A 19,744-nucleotide genomic window follows, 5' to 3' on the forward strand; every position below is an offset into this window, starting at 1 on the left:
AAACATTTTTCTAAAGATTTATTTTATTTATTTGAAAGATAGTTACAAAGGGAAGAGATGCAGAGAGTCTTCCATCCACTGGTTCACTCCCCAGATGGCTGCAATGGCCTGCCCTGCGCTGATCCGAAGCCAGGAGCCAGGAGCTTTTTCCAGGTCTCCCATGTGGGTGCAGAGGCCCAAGTATCTGGGCCATCTTCTGCTGCTTTCCCAGGCCACAGCAGAGAGCTGGATCGGAAGAGGAGCAGCCGGGACTAGAACCAGTGTCCATATGGGATGCCGGCATTTCAGGCTAGGGCTTTAACCTACTGCACCATAGCGCTGGCCCCTAAACATTTTTTTTTTTTTTTTTTTTATTTATGAGTTACAGAGAGAGGGGGAGATAGAGACAGATCGTCATCTGTTAGTTCACGCTGCAAATGGCTGCAATGGCCGGGGCTGGGCCAGGCTGAAGCCAGGAAGTCAGTTTCTTCCAGATCTCCCCTGTGGGAACAGGGGCCCACACACCTGTGCTATTATCAGGGAGCTGGATCGGAAGTAGAGCAGTGGAACTTGACCAGGCACCCATGTGGCATGCTGGCACCCAATCTAACGCACTGCACTACAGCACTGGCCCCCAAGCTTTTCTTTTGATCCCATTTTCATGAATTTTGATGTAACCCTCAACACACACCTCCCTCTTGGCCCAGGTGTTTACTGATGCTCACAGGAGGACCTGTACCAGAAGCAGCCTCACTCGTCAGGGCCCAAACTCGAGAACCCAGCAACCATCACGAACATCAGTCTTCCCTTGCGCACAGTGGCACCGCTCGGCACACGAAACAACGTGCACAAGCCTCAGAGCAAGCCTAGATGTATTTCTCTCTGAAGGGAGAGCCCTGTCTAAATACTGATGAAGTCTGTGGACTCAAAAGGCTTCCACAGCCGTGGGCAGCTCATGACAAGAGACTCGGGTGATCACTGACGTCGTAAATAAGAGTGTTATTCCAGGTCTCCCACGTGAGTGTAGGGGCTGAAGGACATGGGCCATCTTCTGCTGCTTTCCAAGGCCATAGCAGAGAGCTGGATAGGAAGTGGAACAGCCAGGACTCGAACCAGCACCCATATGGGATGCCGGCACTGCAGGCAGCAGCTTTACCCGCTACGCCACAGCACTGGCCCCAGTACTATGAAAATTAACTGTAAAACTTATTTTTGGGGCCGCACCATGGCGCAGTAGGTTAATCCTCCGCCTGCAAAGGAGCCTCATTCATTAAGGACAGAGATCCTACATGGGGAGCAAGTGCACAGTGACTCCTGTTGTTAACAGTTAACACTCTTATTTACGACGTCAGTGATCACCCAAGTCTCTTGTCAGTAGAAGATAGCCCAAATGCTTGGGCCCTGCACCCGCATGGGAGACCAGGAAGAAGCGCCTGGCTCCTGGCTTCGGATTGGCGTACTTCCGACTGTTGCGGCCATTTGGAGAGTGAACCAACGGAAGGAAGACCTCTCTCTCTGTCTCTGCCTCTCACTGTCTGTAACCCTCTGACTTTTAAGTAAATAAATGAAACCTAAAAAAAAAAAAAAACAAGCCGGCGCCGCGGCTCACTAGGCTAATCCTCTGCCTTGCGGCACCGGCACACCGGGTTCAAGTCCCGGTCGGGGTGCCGGATTGTCCTGGTGGCCCCTCTTCCAGGCCAGCTCTCTGCTGTGGCCAGGGAGTGCAGTGGAGGATGGCCCAAGTGCTTGGGCCCTGCACCCCATAGGAGACCAGGAGAAGTACCTGGCTCCTGCCATCGGATCAGTGCGGTGTGCCGGCCACAGAGCGCCGGCCGCGGCGGCCATTGGAGGGTGAACCAACGGCAAAGGAAGACCTTTCTCTCTGTCTCTGTCTCTCACTGTCCACTCTGCCTGTCAAAAAAAAAAAAAAAAAAAAAAAAAAAAAACTAAATAAAATCTTTAAAAAAAAACCCTTGTTTTCAAACAGTATTTTATACTTTGTATGTGGGTGCAAATTGTTGAAATCTTAGTATAGAGTTGGTCTTCTGTACATAAAATTAATGTACGGGGCTGGCACTGTAGTGTAGTGAGTTAAGCCGCTGCCTGCAGTACCAGCATCCCATGTGGGCGCTGGTTCGAGACCCGGCTGCTCCACTTCCGATCCAGCTCTCTGCTGTGGCCTGGGAAAGCAGTAGAAGATGGCCCAAGTCCTTGGGCCCCTGCACCTGTGTGGGAGACCCAGAAGAAGCTCCTGGCACCTGGCTTTGGCCGCTGCCACCAATTGGAGAATGAACCATCAGATGGAAGACCCCCCCCCTTCCGTGTGTTACTCTTTCAAATAAATAAACAAATCTTCAAAAAAGAATCTTCATGAAGAATGGGATGGGAGAGGAAGTAGGAGTGGGGGTAGGAGGGTGGGTATGGGGGGAGAACCACTACATTCCTAAAGCTGTACCTATGACATTCGTATTCTTCAAATAAAAGCTTCCTGAACAAAAAGCACAGCAAAGCAGATCTAGCTGTAAAGACCTCCCAGAAAAGAGTGGCGGAGCCGGTGCTGTGGCGTAGTGGGTAAAGCCACCACCTGCAGTGCCAGCATCCCATATGGGCGCCGGTTTGAGTCCAGGCTGCTCCACTTCCAATCCTGCTGTCTGCTATGGCCTGGGAAAGCAGGGGAAGATGGCCCACGTCCTTGGGCCCTTGTACCTACAAGTGAGACCTGGAGGAAGCTCCAGTCTCCTGGCTTTGGGTCGGCCCTGCTCAGCTGTTACGGCCATTTGGAGAGTGGACCAGTGGATAGAAGACACCTCTCACTCTCTCTCCCTGCCACTGTAACTCTACCTTTCAAATAAATAAATAAATCTTTAAAAGAGAGAGAGCGCGAGTGAGCAGACAGGTAGTTCTGTTCCCAGGAGTCCCAGAGCGAGCACAGATGGGCTGTGTGCGAGGCGGCGGGGTGGGGCTGGCCCTAAGGTGCACACAGTTCTCAGCCTCACGCAGCACAGCAAGACCGTGCATTCCATTTTATGCCAATTCTACCTCCCGAGAGATCAGGAAAAAGAACCACAGAGAAACAGCAAACTACAGTCAGCTAAGCAGCTGCCTGTGGGAGGGCTGGGCGAGCCAGTGGTGTCTGCAACGTGCTTTGAAATGCACCCACAGACAGGGCTGAGGAACAGCTGGGGGACAGGGAGCCAGTGGGGAGGGGAGATGGGACAGGGCCAGGACTCTACAGGAGACTCGATGACAGCTCAACTTCCCGGGCATTCAGAAACAATGACAAAGCCGTAGAAGAAAGTATGTATGTTAAAAGGAGGTTGGAGGGGCTGGTGTTGTGGCAGAGTGGGCTAAGCCTCTGCCTGTGGCGCCAACACCCCATATGCGCGCCGGTTCAAGTCCTGGCTGCTCCTCTTCTGATCCAGCTCTTTGCTATGGCCTAGGAAATCACTAGAAGATGGCCCAAGCACTTGGGCCCCTACACCCACGTGGGAGACCCAGAAGAAGCTCCTGGCTTCAGATGGGCCTATCTCCAGCCACTGCTGCCATCTGGGGAGTGAACCAGTGGATGGAGGACTTTTCTGTTTCCCCCTCTCTCTGTCTGTAGCTCTGCCTCTTAATAAATAAATAAAATCTTAAATAAAAAAAAAGGAGATTGGAATTAAATGTTTAATCAAGTTAAACTGATTGATCTCCTTGAAATGAATACAGCCTGGTGCCTGACCCCACTCCCCTCACCCACTGGGCTCTGCAGGGAGTGCCCAGGGGAGTCGCTCAGCACCAAACTCAGCCCTGTGCTTCCCTTCATGGGGCACTGCATTTCCCTCAGCCCCATCCTGGGCCAGCCTTGGGCATCTCCTGTCCAGCACTGGCAGTGGCCCGTCTCCCCAGCAGCCCTCCCTTTTGCGACGTGAGAGCTCTAACCCCTGGGTGCTGGAACTACCTGGAATTCGGCAGGGAAGAGGGCCTGCCTGAACCCCTGAGGGCACAAAGGCCTCCCTCCTAAGGCTGCGACCTCCTCTTGCCTCCCTCCTGGCCACTGCTCGATGCAGCACTTACTCTTGGAAGAGAGGCATCGACACAGAACATCGAGTGACCACAAGACGCAGGGATGGGCGCTGGCACCGTGTTAAACTGCTGATCCGCATCCGCGTGCCCGGTTCAATCCCCAGCTCCACTTCCAATCCCAGCCTCTGCTAGTGTGCACCCTGGGAGGCAGCAGACGATGGCTGGGTCTCTGCACCCACACGGGAGACCTGGACTGAGTTCCTGGCTCCTGGCTTCAGCCTGGCCCAGCTCAGCTAGAGTGAGCGTTTGAGGAGTATAGCAGCAGCAAAGAGATCTCTATTTATATGCCTTTAAAATACCCTTGACTTAGCCAAAAGGCCAAGAGGCGATATGCCTTTAAAATCAAATGGAGGCCGGCGCCGCGGCTCACTAGGCTAATCCTCTGCCTTGAGGCACCGGCACACCGGGTTCTAGTCCCGGTCGGGGCACCGGATTCTGTCCTGGTGGCCCCTCTTCCAGGCCAGCTCTCTGCTGTGGCCAGGGAGTGCAGTGGAGGATGGCCCAAGTACTTGGGCCCTGCACCCCATGGGAGACCAGGAGAAGTACCTGGCTCCTGCCATCGGATCAGCGCGGTGCGCTGGCCGCAGCGCGCCAGCCGCGGTGGCCATTGGAGGGTGAACCAACGGCAAAGGAAGACCTTTCTCTCTGTCTCTCTCTCTCACTGTCCACTCTGCCTGTCAAAAAAAAAAAAAAAAAAATCAAATGGAAATAAATATTTAAAGAGATTCTGGACATTTCTGAGTGCTGGAAGAAACCAGAACTCACCCAGCCCCCACCCAGCCCAGCCTGTGAATGTGCTGGTACAGCCCATGGCCCCCACGGCGTGGCCAGCAGTGGAGAGGGCACTCCCTCCTAGGCAGATGGGGAAGCAGGCTGGCCACGCCGTCTGAAGGCCACACACTCACCACGGCAAACTGCAGGGGTGAAGTAAGGCAGAAGGAAACTCAACACGCAATCTCTTTGCCTCACCCATGAATGCTTTTCTGGAAGCCAAAAGAGAAACCAGACTGCCCTCGTGGGCCTGGCCCAACAGCAAGCTCAGGACGCTCCACACCAGCACCCCTGCGGCTCTCAGACCAGAAAGGGGATCCCAGCATCGAGGTACATCAGCGGCACAAAGCCCAGACGTGCCAGAGAAGGACGCAGGCTCCAGCCTCTGTCCATGCCCACAGCTCACCCCACAGCACCTGCCTCGAGTGCTGCTGCCCACTCCCGAGACACAGCATGCAGCACAGTGGCCCACGGCCAGCCCACAGCTCGTGACAGAGGAGGAGGAGCACCCGGGACGCCCACGCAGGGCAGAGGCCACAGGAGCTCACAGCACCTGCTCAGCACACACTGTGCCCAGCAACCACGGCAGGCAGCAGCCCACAGGGCTCTCAAAGGCGGCTGCCTGCAGTGCCGACGTCCACCATCTACACAACGGCGAGGGCCTACACTGCCGAGTAAAGAGGCAGCGGCCTCAGAACTGAGCCCAGCACCGTGCACTCCAGCTCCCCTCAAGGTCCAGGTGCAGAGGTGAGTACACGGGGCCAGCGAAGCCCAAGCCGGCTCTGAAGGACTTCAGGGCGTAGAGGCACAGCCTGGGCCTCCTGACAGCACCCTCGAGACAGCCACGCGTCGGGGAGGGCCGGCACCCACGCAGGCCCTGCACGCCCAAGAACACTGACCCTCTCTGGTGGAAAAGCAGACTTGCTAACGACAGAACCAAATGAACACACACGGGAAGAAAACCGAGAACACGACAGCAGAGCCGCGGCTGATTCAACCACTGAACTTCCAGGGCTGTGAGGAGACGGGGCTTCTACCAGAGCACCTACCAGAGGCCAATCGCCGAAGCAGGACATTAACACACGGGTTTATTAACACCTGCCGAGACAAAGCAAACCGAGAGGAGGGACGAGCCCCCCCAGCTGCAGTCCCGGAGGGGGGTGCGGGCAGCGGCAGCTGCACTGGAAGCCGCACTGTGGGCTGCTGCAGAGACTCAGCCAAGACAGGCGAGAGACTTCCATCACGACGCCACACGCTCTGCAGGGGCAGCCTGGTGCATGTCCAGGCCTCAGTGAGAGCCCTCAGGGCAGAGGCAGAGGTCTCCTAAACAGGGCGCAAAGACGTTGAAGGCAAAGGTGGATAAAATGATGGGTTTGTGTTCGGGGCCGGCATCGTGGCGCACTTGTTAACCCTCCGCCTGTGGCGCTGGCATCCCATATGGGCGCCAGGTTCTAGTCTCGGTTGCTCCTCTTCCAGTCCAGCTCTCCGCTGTGGCCCAGGAAGGCAGTGGAGGATGGCCCAGGTGCTTGGGCCCTGCACCCGCATGGGAGACCAGGAAGAAGCACCTGGCTCCTGGCTTCGGATAGGCATAGCTCCAGCCATAGCGGCCATTCGGGGAGTGAACCAACGGAGGGAAGACCTTTCTCACTCTCTCTCACTGTCTAACTTTATCTGTCAAAAAAAAAAAAAAGGGGGTTAAAAAAAATGATGGGTTTGTGTTCATCGAAAAACACCACTGGTCAGACAACGCAAACCCAGGATACATGCAGAACACCTCGGCCTCCTGCCTATGTGCACCCTGGGTGGACCCTGGGCTGCATCCAGCTCCCTGTGTTTGGCCCTCGTGCCAGGGCCCCCCTCCTACCCATGGACTGGATGGGGGAACTCTCTGCCTCACCCCTGCAACATGAACTCACCCAGGTGCTCCCCAGGCCAACTGACAATGGCGGGGTGACGGGTCCAGCTGAGTCCTGGAGGAAAACCCAGAGTTCCCAGGGGTGAGGTGGGCAAGGGACACCAGGGCCAGCACAGCCAGGAGGCCCTGGGCAAGGAGAGGACCAGGCCCCGCGTGCCCCTCAGGGCGTGGACCTTCCGTGGAAGTGAGGCAGCCGGTCAGGGCCACAGGGGAGCCAGGATTTGACCACAGAGCTGAGCAGGGTCAGCAAGGAGGAAGAAAGCAGGCACTGGGGTGGTGACAGACAGGCTGGGGGTTCTGGCAGGGAACTGACCGATGCAGCAGACACGGAGGGGCACCCTTTCTGACTCCCACCCCCTCGAGAATGCACTCAAACCAGGGGCTGAACTAGAAAATGAGACAGAACCGCCTGATGTGGAGCCCAGAGCGAGGTGCCGGGCATCCTCTGAGGACAGAGGGAGCCCAGCTGGGCCAAAGGGGCTGCAGCACTGGCCTCACCGAGAACCCAGCCTGCTCCCTGTCATCCTGTCTTTCACAGCTTTACAAGGTAAGCGTTGCCTGCCACAAATTCACCTGTTCCAAGTGTGCAGTCCAATGGTTTTAGTGTTTGCAGAGCAGTGCAAACATTACAATAATTTAATGTTAACATTTTCTTAATTTGAGAGGCAGGAGGACAGAGAGACAGAGAGAGCTCCTGTCCACTGGTTCACTCCTAAAATGTCCACAATGGGCAGGGCTGGACCATGAACTCAATCCATGTGTCTCATGTGGGTGGCAGGGACCCATTGCCACCACCGCCTCCCAGGGTGCGCATCAGCAGGAAGCTGGAACCAGAAGTCAGGACTCCAACGTAGGACACAGGCAACCCGACTACTACACGCATGCCCCAGAAGCCACCCCAGGCCGCTCAGCGTGTGTCTGCATCTCTGCCCTGTCTGTCCCTGTGGACTCACTAACTCTGGAGGCTTCACACAGCACACGGCCCTTTGTGCCGGGCTTCCTCCCCTCGGCATACTGAGGTTCACCCCCACTTCACCGCTTCTGTGGCAGAGGAACACCCCGTGGCATGGCCACCCCACGTTCTGCTCATCCGCTCACTGGCTGCTGGACACTGGCGCTGTTTCCGCCTGCAGGCTGCAGCAGCGCTGCCACAGCCAACGTGGTGTGGGCGTCTGTGTGCACTCAGATGCGCATGTGCCGTGAGCTGACACCACGCAGTGGGACTGCCAGGGAATACCGGCTCATGCAGCCGCTCACCCTGGCGGGTCCCGCTCACCCTGGCGGGTCCCGCTCACCCTGGCGGGTCCCGCTCACCCTGGCGGGTCCCGCTCACCCTGGTGGGTCCCGCTCACCTGGTGGGTCCCGCTCACCCTGGCGGGTCCCGCTCACCCTGGCGGGTCCCGCTCACCCTGGTGGGTCCCGCTCACCCTGGCGGGTCCCGCTCACCCTGGTGGGTCCCGCTCCCTGGAGCAAGAAGCAGGTGCCTTCCCACCAAGAGCCGGAGGCGGCGCGGGGAGGAGAAGCAGCTACGACGCAGCTCGCTGACCCAGACAACTCAGAGAGCGGCCCTGGCTCCGCGCAGCCTGTCTTCAGGGGCCCTCGTCGAGCAAACTGCCCCTCCCGAAAGAGCAGGGCTGGACCAAGCCTCTTGGCAGGGCATCCAGAGGGCTCAGAGGAGCAGGCAAGCAGGTGGCCTGGCGGGGGGGAGGGGAGACAGCAGGGCTGCCTGTTCCCTAACCTGTGTCAGGCGGCCACCGTGGTTTGGATCATCCCTGAAAGCACATACAAGACCTAGCCACTCTGACGCTGAAATGACAAATTTCACATTTTAAAAGGCACTTGAATGCAAGACTTGGTGACTGAGGGTGGCCGGACCAGAAGCGTGGTCCACATGTCCACCCAGCACACCTCAGGACCTGCCAACTCGCCAGCTTCCCCGAGAACAGAGCACAGGGATCCGACATGGACTATCTCAATCCAAACTAAACAAAGAACAGAAGAGCCACACCCACCCTGCCCTTCCAAGCAGCTGAGAAGCCGCCACACTCGTGAACGTGGGATGGTGTGTAGGGGACATCGCCTCAGGAGTCAGAAACGGAACGCAGGAGTGAACAGGCCTCACCAGAGGTGACATGCACGCCCCACTCAAGGCGGGCAGAGCAGCAAGTGGACAGGGACGGGCAGGGAGACAAGGGAGGCGCGCAGGGAAGGAACCAAGGCAGGGCGGGAGGAGTTCAAAAGAGGCAGCCGGAGGAAGGGGCCTGCCAGGTCCCTGTGACCCTGAGTCCTGGGCACTGAGCGCACAGAGAGGAGGCTGCACAGAGAGGAGCGCACAGGAGGAGGGCCAGAGGAAGCCCCCCGACCCAGACAGGGCCCTTCACCAGCACACAGAAGCACAGGGCCTGCACCCTGGAGTTCCATGCCCCCACCTCGGGCAGAGGTGGGAGATGAAGGCTGTCTTCAAAGTCCACCCCATATCAGGCCCTTCCTCAGAGAGCCTGCAGACAGGGGCCTCACGAAAGGACAGCAGGGACCAGGAAGCCTCAGAGGAAGGGGAGAGAGGCAGACATTCCCAAGCGGAAGAAGAGTTCCAGAAGGGGCTTCTCCCGACGAAGCAGCGGGACAAAGAGCTGCGCGCGTCTGCAGAGGGCGGCGGATCAGACCTGTCTGTCACCTGCAGAGAAGGCAAAGCTGAGTGGGAGGGAAGGGAGCCAGCAGAGCACAGGGTGTCCGTGTCCTCACCCCCACCCAAAGCTGGCAGGGACGCCCAGCCTCGCTGAGATGCAGCCCCAAGTCAGGGTGCTCTCAACGAGAGGCAGCAGCGGGAGAAAACCTAGAGCAGGACCTCGGGGCCAGCAGGGCCCATCCCGTCCTCCCAAGCCCCGCCTCCCCGTCCTCGGGGCCAGCAGGGCCATCCCGCCCTCCCAAGCCCCGCCTCCCCGTCCCTCATCCTGTGCTCCAGAAGCTCAGATTCAGGAAGCTGTGCGTCAGCTCAGTCAGCCGGATGAGGCATCTTCCAGTGAAACACAAACACCAGCCCACCCAGAACACGACGGGGTCCTCCCAGGGACTCCCCAAATCCAAGGATACGTGGTGTGCCTTCCGTCCGGCAGACCAGGTAGAGGCAGGCGGCGATCACGTGTGCCATCTTGCGCCCTCGGGTCAGGTGTTTGCTCACGGCCATCTTGAAGAAGTTGAAGGCGGTGTCCAGGCAGTGCTGGTTCAGCTGCAGCTGGCTCCCCAGGTGGTGGATGTGGCGCCGCCCTAGGGCGCGACAAGGGGCGACTTGGTGAAAGGCTGCCGCTCACGCATGAGCAAGCGAACGGACACGGCTACCTTACAATTTAAAGTGTAAGAAGAATGCAGAATTGGCATTTAGCCTAACAACTGAGACACCAGTTAGGACAGCCCATCCCACACAGGAACACCGGAGTCGGGTGCTCAGCACTGGCTCCGGGCTCCAGTTTCCTGCTCACGTCATGGGCTCCTACCAGCCACACGGGAGCTCGGGGTGAGTGCCAGCTTTGGGCTTTGGCTTAGCCCTGGCTGTTGTGGGTATCTGGGGAACGAATCAGCGGACAAGAGCTCCGTGTCTGCCTCTCCAATAAGCACACAGCACTTTTCAAGAAAGAGAGGGAGATCTGCAAATTAATCAGAACATCTCAGCGTGCAGAGTCCGGGACAGCATTTGGGAATATGAACCCACATCACTGCTGAGCTTATCTTTTTTAAAAGATTGCTTTAAATTTGCATTCATTCATTTGAGAGGTAGAGTTACAAAGAGAGAAACAGACACAGAGAAAAGCCTTCCATCCACTGGTTCACTCCCCAGATGGCTGCAGTGGCTGGAGCCAAGCCAATCTGAAGCCGGGAACCAGGAGCTTCCTCCTGGTCTCCCACGTGGGTGCAGGAGCCCAAGGATTTAGGCCATCTTCCACTGCTTTCCCAGGTCATAGCAGGGAGCTGGTTTGGAAGAGGAGCAGCCAGGACACAAACTGGCGCCCATATGGGATGCTGGCATCGCAGGTGGTGGCTTAACCCAGTATGCCACAACACCAGCCCCAGTAAACAAATCTTTAAGGAAAAAAAAAAAAAAAAAAAAAAAGGAAAGCAGCAGAAGTACTTCCCATAGGCAGGAAACGTTCCCCCAAAACATCTGGTGTACACACAAAAGCTAGAGTGGGGAGAGCTGGGGAGAGCCGGCTACTGACACCAGCACTCAAGGCCCATGGAACACCCAGGGGATGCAGCTGGGGGTCAAGACGGGGACGCAAGGCCAGCTGCCTATGAAGATACCCTCCAACCCCAGACCCACACACACAGGGACCTCCGCTTCACTCACAAAGTTAAGTACCAATCTCCCTGATTTCTTCAGTGAGGGCCAGCACCCAACTCATGCCCGAACTTTGCTAAGGGTAACCACTGGCCAAAGGCAGAAGAAGCTCCTGGCTCCTGCCTTCAATCGGCACAGGTCTGGCTGTTCTGGCCATTTAGGGAGTGAAGCAGCAGATGGAAGACCTCTCTCTGCCTCTGCCTCTGTCTCCATGTAACTCTGCCACTCAAATAAATGAATAAATCTTAAGAAAGAAAGGAAGGAAGACAGACAGGAAAGAGGCTACAACAAATGGAAGCAACAGCATCTCCTTCAGTGGGACAGGTGATGGCTACTGTCCACAGGAAGACACAGGGCCCTGAGCGTGAGACAGACGTGGACGCCACACACAGGGCCCTGAGCGTGAGACAGACGTGGACGCCACACACAGGGCCCTGAGCGTGAGACAGACGTGGACGCCACACACAGGGCCCTGAGCGTGAGAGACAGACGTGGGGACCACACACAGGGGGCCCTGAGCGTGAGAGACAGACGTGGACGCCACACACAGGGCCCTGAGCGTGAGAGACAGACGTGGACGCCACACACAGGGCCCTGAGCGTGAGAGACAGACGTGGACGCCACACACAGGGCCCTGAGCGTGAGAGACAGACGTGGGGACCACACACAGGGCCCTGAGCGTGAGAGACAGACGTGGGGACCACACACAGGGCCCTGAGCGTGAGAGACAGACGTGGACGCCACACACAGGGCTCTGAGCGTGAGAGACAGACGTGGACGCCACACACAGGGCCCTGAGCGTGAGAGACAGACGTGGGGACCACACACAGGGCTCTGAGCGTGAGAGACAGACGTGGACGCCACACACAGGGCCCTGAGCGTGAGAGACAGACGTGGATGCCACACACAGGGCCCTGAGCGTGAGACAGACGTGGACGCCACACACAGGGCCCTGAGCGTGAGAGACAGACGTGGACGCCACACACAGGGCCCTGAGCGTGAGAGACAGACGTGGGGACCACACACAGGGCTCTGAGCGTGAGAGACAGACGTGGACGCCACACACAGGGCCCTGAGCGTGAGAGACAGACGTGGACGCCACACACAGGGCCCTGAGCGTGAGACAGACGTGGACACCACACACAGGGCCCTGAGCGTGAGACAGACGTGGACACCACACACAGGGCCCTGAGAGTGAGAGACAGACGTGGACGCCACACACAGGGCCCTGAGCGTGAGAGACAGACGTGGACGCCACACACAGGGCCCTGAGCGTGAGAGACAGACGTGGGGACCACACACAGGGCCCTGAGCGTGAGAGACAGACGTGGACAGCAGACAGGGCCCTGAGCGTGAGAGACAGACGTGGGGACCACACACAGGGCTCTGAGCGTGAGAGACAGACGTGGGGACCACACACAGGGCTCTGAGCGTGAGAGACAGACGTGGACGCCACACACAGGGCCCTGAGCGTGAGAGACAGAAGTGGACGCCACACACAGGGCCCTGAGTGTGAGAGACAGACGTGGGGACCACACACAGGGCCCTGAGAGTGAGAGACAGACGTGGGGACCACACACAGGGCCCTGAGCGTGAGAGACAGACGTGGACGCCACACACAGGGCCCTGAGCGTGAGAGACAGACGTGGATGCCACACACAGGGCCCTGAGCGTGAGACAGACGTGGACGCCACACACAGGGCCCTGAGCGTGAGAGACAGACGTGGGGACCACACACAGGGCACTGAGCGTGAGAGACAGACGTGGGGACCACACACAGGGCTCTGAGCGTGAGAGACAGACGTGGGGACCACACACAGGGCTCTGAGCGTGAGAGACAGACGTGGACGCCACACACAGGGCCCTGAGCGTGAGAGACAGACGTGGACGCCACACACAGGGCCCTGAGCGTGAGACAGACGTGGACGCCACACACAGGGCCCTGAGCGTGAGAGACAGACGTGGACAGCAGACAGGGCCCTGAGCGTGAGAGACAGACGTGGACAGCAGACAGGACCCTGAGCGTGAGAGACAGACGTGGACAGCAGACAGGGCCCTGAGCGTGAGAGACAGACGTGGACAGCAGACAGGGCCCTGAGCGTGAGAGACAGACGTGGACAGCAGACAGGGCCCTGAGCGTGAGAGACAGACGTGGACAGCAGACAGGGCACTGAGTGAAAGAGAACCAGCCCTAGCACTGCAACCACTTAGAGAGGGAATCAGGGGGTGGAAGATCTCTCTCCCTCTGCCTTTCAAATAAATAAGTAAATCTCACCAAAAAACTGTTTCCAGCGCAGAGCACCCTTTCCTGGTAGGCCACAGCCACGACGATGGTGCAAAAGCAGACCTGCCGTGAGGGCTGAGGCAGGGCAGCCTGCGCTCCCAGTGCTGCCCCACACAGCGCTGCCGGCTCCCGCAGGGCTACAACCTCGAGCGCAGCCAGAGCGCACCCCAACAGAAGCAACACCTGCCGCAGAGGGCTGACAGGGAATCCACTACGGAACCGTTAGGACTCAAAAAGGATCTCAGAACTCTGCTGAATACAAAGTCAACACACGCACACCAGTTGGGAATAAATCTAACACAAAGTATAAACCTTACCGTCTGAAAGTCACTGGAGGAACCCTAGGTCAACGGACAGACCGCGCACCAGGGATGAGACGCCACAGCAGCGCCAGCACGGTCAGTCTGGGGAGGACAGCCTCCCCAAAATGATCCAAGCTTAACACAATCCCCAGCAAAGCCGACTGACTGCTCCGCACACACTGACAATCTAATCCTAAAATTCACTTAGAAATGCATCAGAACAGAACTAAATTAGAGGACTCAACACTTGCTAATTCAAACCTCAGTGCAAAGCCACAGCAGCCAAAACACAGGGACAGACGCACAGGTCAGGGGGCCTGGGGCCAGGAGTAAACCCCTGGTCTCCACAAGGGTGGGCAGAGGGGTTGACCAGGAACAGGGTCTTTCCATCTACTGTCCCGGGAACCTGGGCACCCGCCAAAGAAAGAGGCTGGGCTTACCTGAAACCACACGCAGAAGTTAATAAAGTCAACACGACATTTAAGAGCTCAAACCGCAAAACTCAGAAGAAAACATAAGCATAAATCTTTGGTATTTGGATGAATTAGGCAATGTTTCTTAGTCACGACACCAAAAGCAAAGGCCATGAGAGGACAGAGAAACTGGACATCACCAGAATTAAGGCTCATGCTTCAAAGGACGTCATCAAGAAAATGAAAACCCACTGGAACAGATGTCAGCTCAGCTTCCCGCTATCATGTATCGGACAGAAGATTCCTATCCGAAGTATACAAAGAACTGTCCAGAGCCAGCGCTGTGGCACAGCAAGTAAAGCCACGGCCTGCAGTGCCGACATCCCACATGGTGCCAGTTCAGGACCCGGCTGCTCCACTTCCGATCCAGCTCTCTGCTGTGGCCTGGGAAAGCAGTGGAAGATGGCCCAAGTCCTTGGCTCCTGCACTCATGTGGGAGACCCGGAGGAAGCTCCTGGCTCCTGGCTTCAGATCGGCTCAGCTCTGGCCATTACTGCCATTTGGGGAGTGAACCAGCAGTTGGAAGACCCCCCTCCCCCTCCCCCTCTAACCCTGTCTTTCAAATAAATAAATAAATCTTTTTTTAAAAATAGAGCAGCTGTGGCCTGCCGCGTCCTCGGCTGTCTCGCAGCGTGGCAGCCCCAGCCCTGACCCTCTGCCGGGGGGAGTACCGTTCTGCAGGGTCTGCGCACGCGACTCCTTCCCCAGATTCACATGGAAGCCACCGCCCAGGGTTGGGGTTTTGCCAGCACCTGGAAACACAAGAGAGCCTGGTTAGGGACCACGTAGAGAAGACCCGATACAGCCTTTCCACCCAGGAACACGGCTGAGAACAAAGCAGGCCGGCACTCCCATGGGGCACAGCACGGGCAGCGCATTCCCTCCTCACCCTGGCCCGAGGGTGGACTGCGCCTGTCTTCCTGACGCGCCACCACACACAGGGACACACAGGGACCAGGCAAAGGCACCGGTTCTGCCTAAAATCGCAGTGAGGCACTGCCTCGGCTGTCCCTCCCTCCCCACGGCGCCTGCCACGCTCCCTGACCAGCCCACCCAGACCCTGCATCTGTCCACCAACCATGTTCTCCCTGTGGACAGCAGTCTCCAAGAGGGTGGGGACCACGTCCTGTCCATATCCTGTGCCACCATCGTCAGCTGGCCTGCAGGAGGCACCCAGCACACAGCCTGGTCACACTCAGGCCTGCTGGACACTCTGCTCTGAGACTCTCACGACAGTGAGCCCAGTACCAGCACCCCTGCCCGGGTGGGCCCTGGGTGCTTGTGCCCTGTGGGCATCATGTGGCAGGTGGTCCTTCACCAGACTACAAGCCTGCTCTGCTAACAAGCACGTGCTGGGGCGAGGAGCCCGGACGCTGCAGGCCACGCGAGTGGAGCCAGGACGCGCCTCCGACCCACAGGCCCTGGTCCTCGGCAGCTGGCACCGCGGCCAACACGCTGTGACAAAGCGCAGACACGAGAACTGGAGGCTCGGGCACACACACACCCAGCCCAGTGGGGAGGGTGGGCACGCCGGCCTGTGCAAGAGCCGTGGTAAGGATGGAACGTGAGCGCAGGCACAACGGAGATCCACAGTCGGGGCAGGCCGCGGAACAGATCCGCAGGGGAAGACGAGGGTGGTGGCCAGCACTCGGGCCAGCAGGGACCTTAGGGCTCCCGAGCGGGGGCCACAGTGCAGACAGGGAGAACAGGCTTAGCGTCCAGCTTAGCAGTGAATGCGACTGCAGTCCAAACGCGCATCAGCAAAACGCCTCTGCAGCTCCACGGAGCCAAAGGAAGCTCAGAGCAGCGAGAACACGGGAGATGCACACCCTCGGGGCAGGGAAGTCACTGTGCTCACACCAGTAACGCCAGGGGAGATGCACACCCTCGGGGCAGGGAAGTCCCTGTGCACACACCAGTAATGCCACGGGAGATGCACACCTCGGGGCAGGGAAGTCACTGTGCTCACACCAGTAACGCCACGGGAGATGCACACCCTCGGGGCAGGGAAGTCCCTGTGCTCACACCAGTGAGCCACGGGAGATGCACACCCTCGGGGCAGGGAAGTCCCTGTGCTCACACCAGTGAGCCACGGGAGATGCACACCCTCGGGGCAGGGAAGTCACTGTGCACACACCAGTAACGCCAGGGGAGATGCACACCCTCGGGGCAGGGAAGTCACTGTGCACACACCAGTAATGCCACGGGAGATGCACACCCTTGGGGCAGGGAAGTCACTGTGCTCACACCAGTAACGCCAGGGGAGATGCACACCCTCGGGGCAGGGAAGTCACTGTGCACACACCAGTGAGCCACGGGAGATGCACACCTCGGGGCAGGGAAGTCCCTGTGCACACACCAGTAATGCCACGGGAGATGCACACCTCGGGGCAGGGAAGTCCCTGTGCTCACACCAGTGAGCCATGGGAGATGCACACCTCGGGGCAGGGAAGTCACTGTGCATACACCAGTGAGCCACGGGAGATGCACACCCTCGGGGCAGGGAAGTCCCTGTGCACACACCAGTGAGCCACGGGAGATGCACACCCTCGGGGCAGGGAAGTCCCTGTGCACACACCAGTAATGCCACGGGAGATGCACACCCTCAGGGCAGGGAAGTCACTGTGCTCACACCAGTAATGCCACGGGAGATGCACACCCTCGGGGCAGGGAAGTCCCTGTGCTCACACCAGTGAGCCACGGGAGATGCACACCCTCGGGGCAGGGAAGTCCCGTGAAGACACCAGTGAGCCACGGGAGATGCACACCTCGGGGCAGGGAAGTCACTGTGCACACACCAGTGAGCCACGGGAGATGCACACCTCGGGGCAGGGAAGTCCCTGTGCACACACCAGTGAGCCACGGGAGTCCCTGGGCTTCCTACCTGCGCATTCCCAGTTCCAGCCTCCTGCTAGTGCAGACCCTGCGAGGCAGTAGCAATGGCTCAGGAAGCTGGGCCCCGGCACCTGCACGGGAGATCAGCTCCCAGCTTTCACCTGGCCCCACCGGCTCTTACAGACGTTAGCAAGTGAACGAGCAGATGCAACTCTGTCTGTCTGCCACGGGTACAAAAACCGGCACCACCGTGGCTCACTTGGTTAATCCTCCACCTGCGGCCCCGGCATCCCACATGGGTGCCAGGTTCTAGTCCCGGTTGCTCCTCTTCCAGTCCAGCTCTCTGCTGTGGCCTGGGAGGGCAGTGGAGGATGGCCCAAGTGCTTGGGCCCCTGCACCCGCATGGGAGACCAGGAGGAAGCTCCTGGCTCCTGGCTTCAGATCGGTGCAGCTCCGCCATGGCGGCCATTTGGGGGGTGAACTAATGGAAGGAAAACCTTTCTGTCTCTCACTGTCTAACTCTATCTGTAAAAAAAAAAAAAAAAAAAGGTGCCAACATCACGGCACAGTGGGTTAGGCTACCACCTGTGATGCCAGCATCCCATGAGTGCTCTTCCTTTATTTTTTTTTTTATTGACAGGCAGAGTGGACAGTGAGAGAGAGAGAGACAGAGAGAAAGGTCTTCCTTTGCCGTTGGTTCACCCTCCAAGGGCCGCCGTGGCCGGCGCGCTGCGGCCGCACCGCGCTGATCCTGATCCGATGGCAGGAGCCAGGTACTTCTCCTGGTCTCCCATGGGGTGCAGGGCCCAAGCACTTGGGCCATCCTCCACTGCACTCCTGGGCCATAGCAGAGAGCTGGCCTGGAAGAGGGGCAATCGGGACAGAATCCGGCGCCCTGACCAGGACTAGAACCCGGTGTGTCGGCACCATTAGGCGGAGGATTAGCCTGTTGAGCTGCGGCACCGGCCTGTTCCTTTATTTAAAAAAAAAAATATTTCATTTATTTATTTGACAGGCAGAGTTACAGACAATGAGAGAGAGAGACAAAAAGGTCTTCCTTCCGTTAGTTCACTCCCCAAGTGCCTCAATGGCCGGAGCTGCGCTGATCCGAAGCCAGGAGCCAGGAGCTTCTTTTGATCTCCCATGGGGTGCAGGGGCCCAAGCACCTGGGCCATCCTCCACTGCCCTCCCGGGCCACAGGACTAGAACCAGTGCCCATATGGGAGGCTGGCACCACAGGCGGAGGATTAACCGAGTGCACCACGGTGCCAGCCCCATGAGTGCTGTTTCAAGCCCCAGCTGTTCTACTTCCGATTCAGTTCCCTACTAATGTGCCTGGGAAGGCAGCAAACAGCGTCCAAGTGCTTGGGCCCCAGCACCCACATGGGAGACCTGGATTGAGACCCTGGCTCCTGTCCTGACCTGGTCCAGTCCCAGTCATTGTGGTCATCTGGGGATTGAACCAGCGAGGGAGGACCCCCCCTCCCCCTCCCTCTAACTCCGCCTGTCAAATAATCTTTTTTAAAAACTACAATACAAACATTAAATTTTAAAAAGGCACATACCCAGCAAACCCCAGCTTGCTGAAGGGGGTGGGCTCCCTGAAGTGGAGGGGGAGAGCCAGGTGCCACCTCTGCCACATCCCATCAGCCAGGGAGAAGGAACCTGGAGAACCGAGCTGGTGGAGGCCGCCCCCTTGTGGACAGGAGGGGAGAGACCCCGATCCGCTCGGCCTACCTAAGGGTGCGTCCTGAAGCAGAAGGCACGGAGGCTGCACCCGGGCCTGCCGGGGCTGCTCTGCAGCAGGGACACCGCCAGCACCACTCACACACACCAGGGCGAGAGGGAGGGCTGCGGCAGGCCGGGAGGAGCCTGCCCGGGGCACCACCTCCAGCGAAGTAACAACTTCTAGTAACCGCGGTAACGGAGCCTAACGTGAGGGTGCTGCTGCTGCCAGGCGGCTGTTTCCCGGGGAGACCCCGCAGGGCAGGGCAGTGCAGGAGGCAGAGCCGTCAGCCAGTCCTCCCCCAGGACTCCAGGGAGCTGCCCGCCTGGGGTTTGTGCAGAAGCACAGCAAGCCAAAGGCAAGCCACAGGAGACATGACACACACAGCGAGACACGGAGCAGCCCTGCAGGGACAGCAACACGGCCATGGGGACCGGGGAGCGTGGCACAGGGCGCACGGCAGGTGACAAGTCACCAGCAGTCCTCGCCTGCCGGGGCCTCCACCTCCGGGGTGGGATTCAGCCAACATCTCCTAAGAGCGGGCCCTTCCTCCAGGACACGTCAGGGCTCTGGGGGGCACAGGACAGAAACAGAGGCGGGGGCCGTCTCAGGAGCAGACCCCCACCACACACGGCTGGCGGAGGGAGGGGCTGCATGCCCACGCCCTCCTCCAGGCAGAGGGAAGCAGGAGCAGCTTGGTCCTGGGTCTCAGGCGCTCCAGCGCACCCCCCGCCCCCTGCACTCAGAGGGCTCGGTGTGCAGCACTAACGTTCTGACGGCTGCACCTGGGGACAGAGGGCCGCGGGGCAGGAGCCACGGGCTGCCCGACACAGTTCCAGGTTCCTGGGAGGGGACGGGAGCCCGTGGGCCACCACAGGCCAGCAGAGCGAAGACTCGAGGACACGTGGCACAGCTCCCTGAGTGTGCAACGCCGGAAGCCCTGCGGGGCCCTCAATCCTTGCACACAGGGCCCGGCAGGCACCCAGACACCCACAGAGGGCCGGGCCCGAGCAGACTGAAGAGGCCTGCAGGGCCCAGGCCTCCACCCCGGGGCAGGACCC

The 19,744-nt window shown here is 58.8% G+C and overlaps 1 protein-coding gene across 4 annotated transcripts in view; it reads right to left on the reverse strand.

Annotated features, from left to right (window-relative positions):
- Positions 1-19,744, reverse strand: part of BRF1 (BRF1 general transcription factor IIIB subunit) — a 60,706-nt gene that overhangs the window by 36,360 nt on the left and 4,602 nt on the right. For 3 of the 4 annotated variants that reach the window (XM_089322496.1, XM_051839909.3, XM_089322499.1), the window contains exons 2-3: positions 14,794-14,874; positions 9,821-9,994 (exon numbers count right to left, since the gene is read on the reverse strand). In XM_089322496.1, the coding sequence (XP_089178622.1) occupies positions 9,821-9,994; positions 14,794-14,874 (255 nt within the window). Of the gene's footprint in view, positions 1-9,820; positions 9,995-14,762; positions 14,875-19,744 lie in introns of all 4 variants that reach the window. The other variant, XM_051839913.3, reaches the window with a different exon arrangement.

This window comes from Oryctolagus cuniculus, chromosome 20, assembly GCF_051225735.1.
Source record: "Oryctolagus cuniculus isolate XC-2025 breed Fujian yellow rabbit chromosome 20, ASM5122573v1, whole genome shotgun sequence".
NCBI classification, from domain to species: Eukaryota; Metazoa; Chordata; class Mammalia; order Lagomorpha; family Leporidae; genus Oryctolagus; species Oryctolagus cuniculus.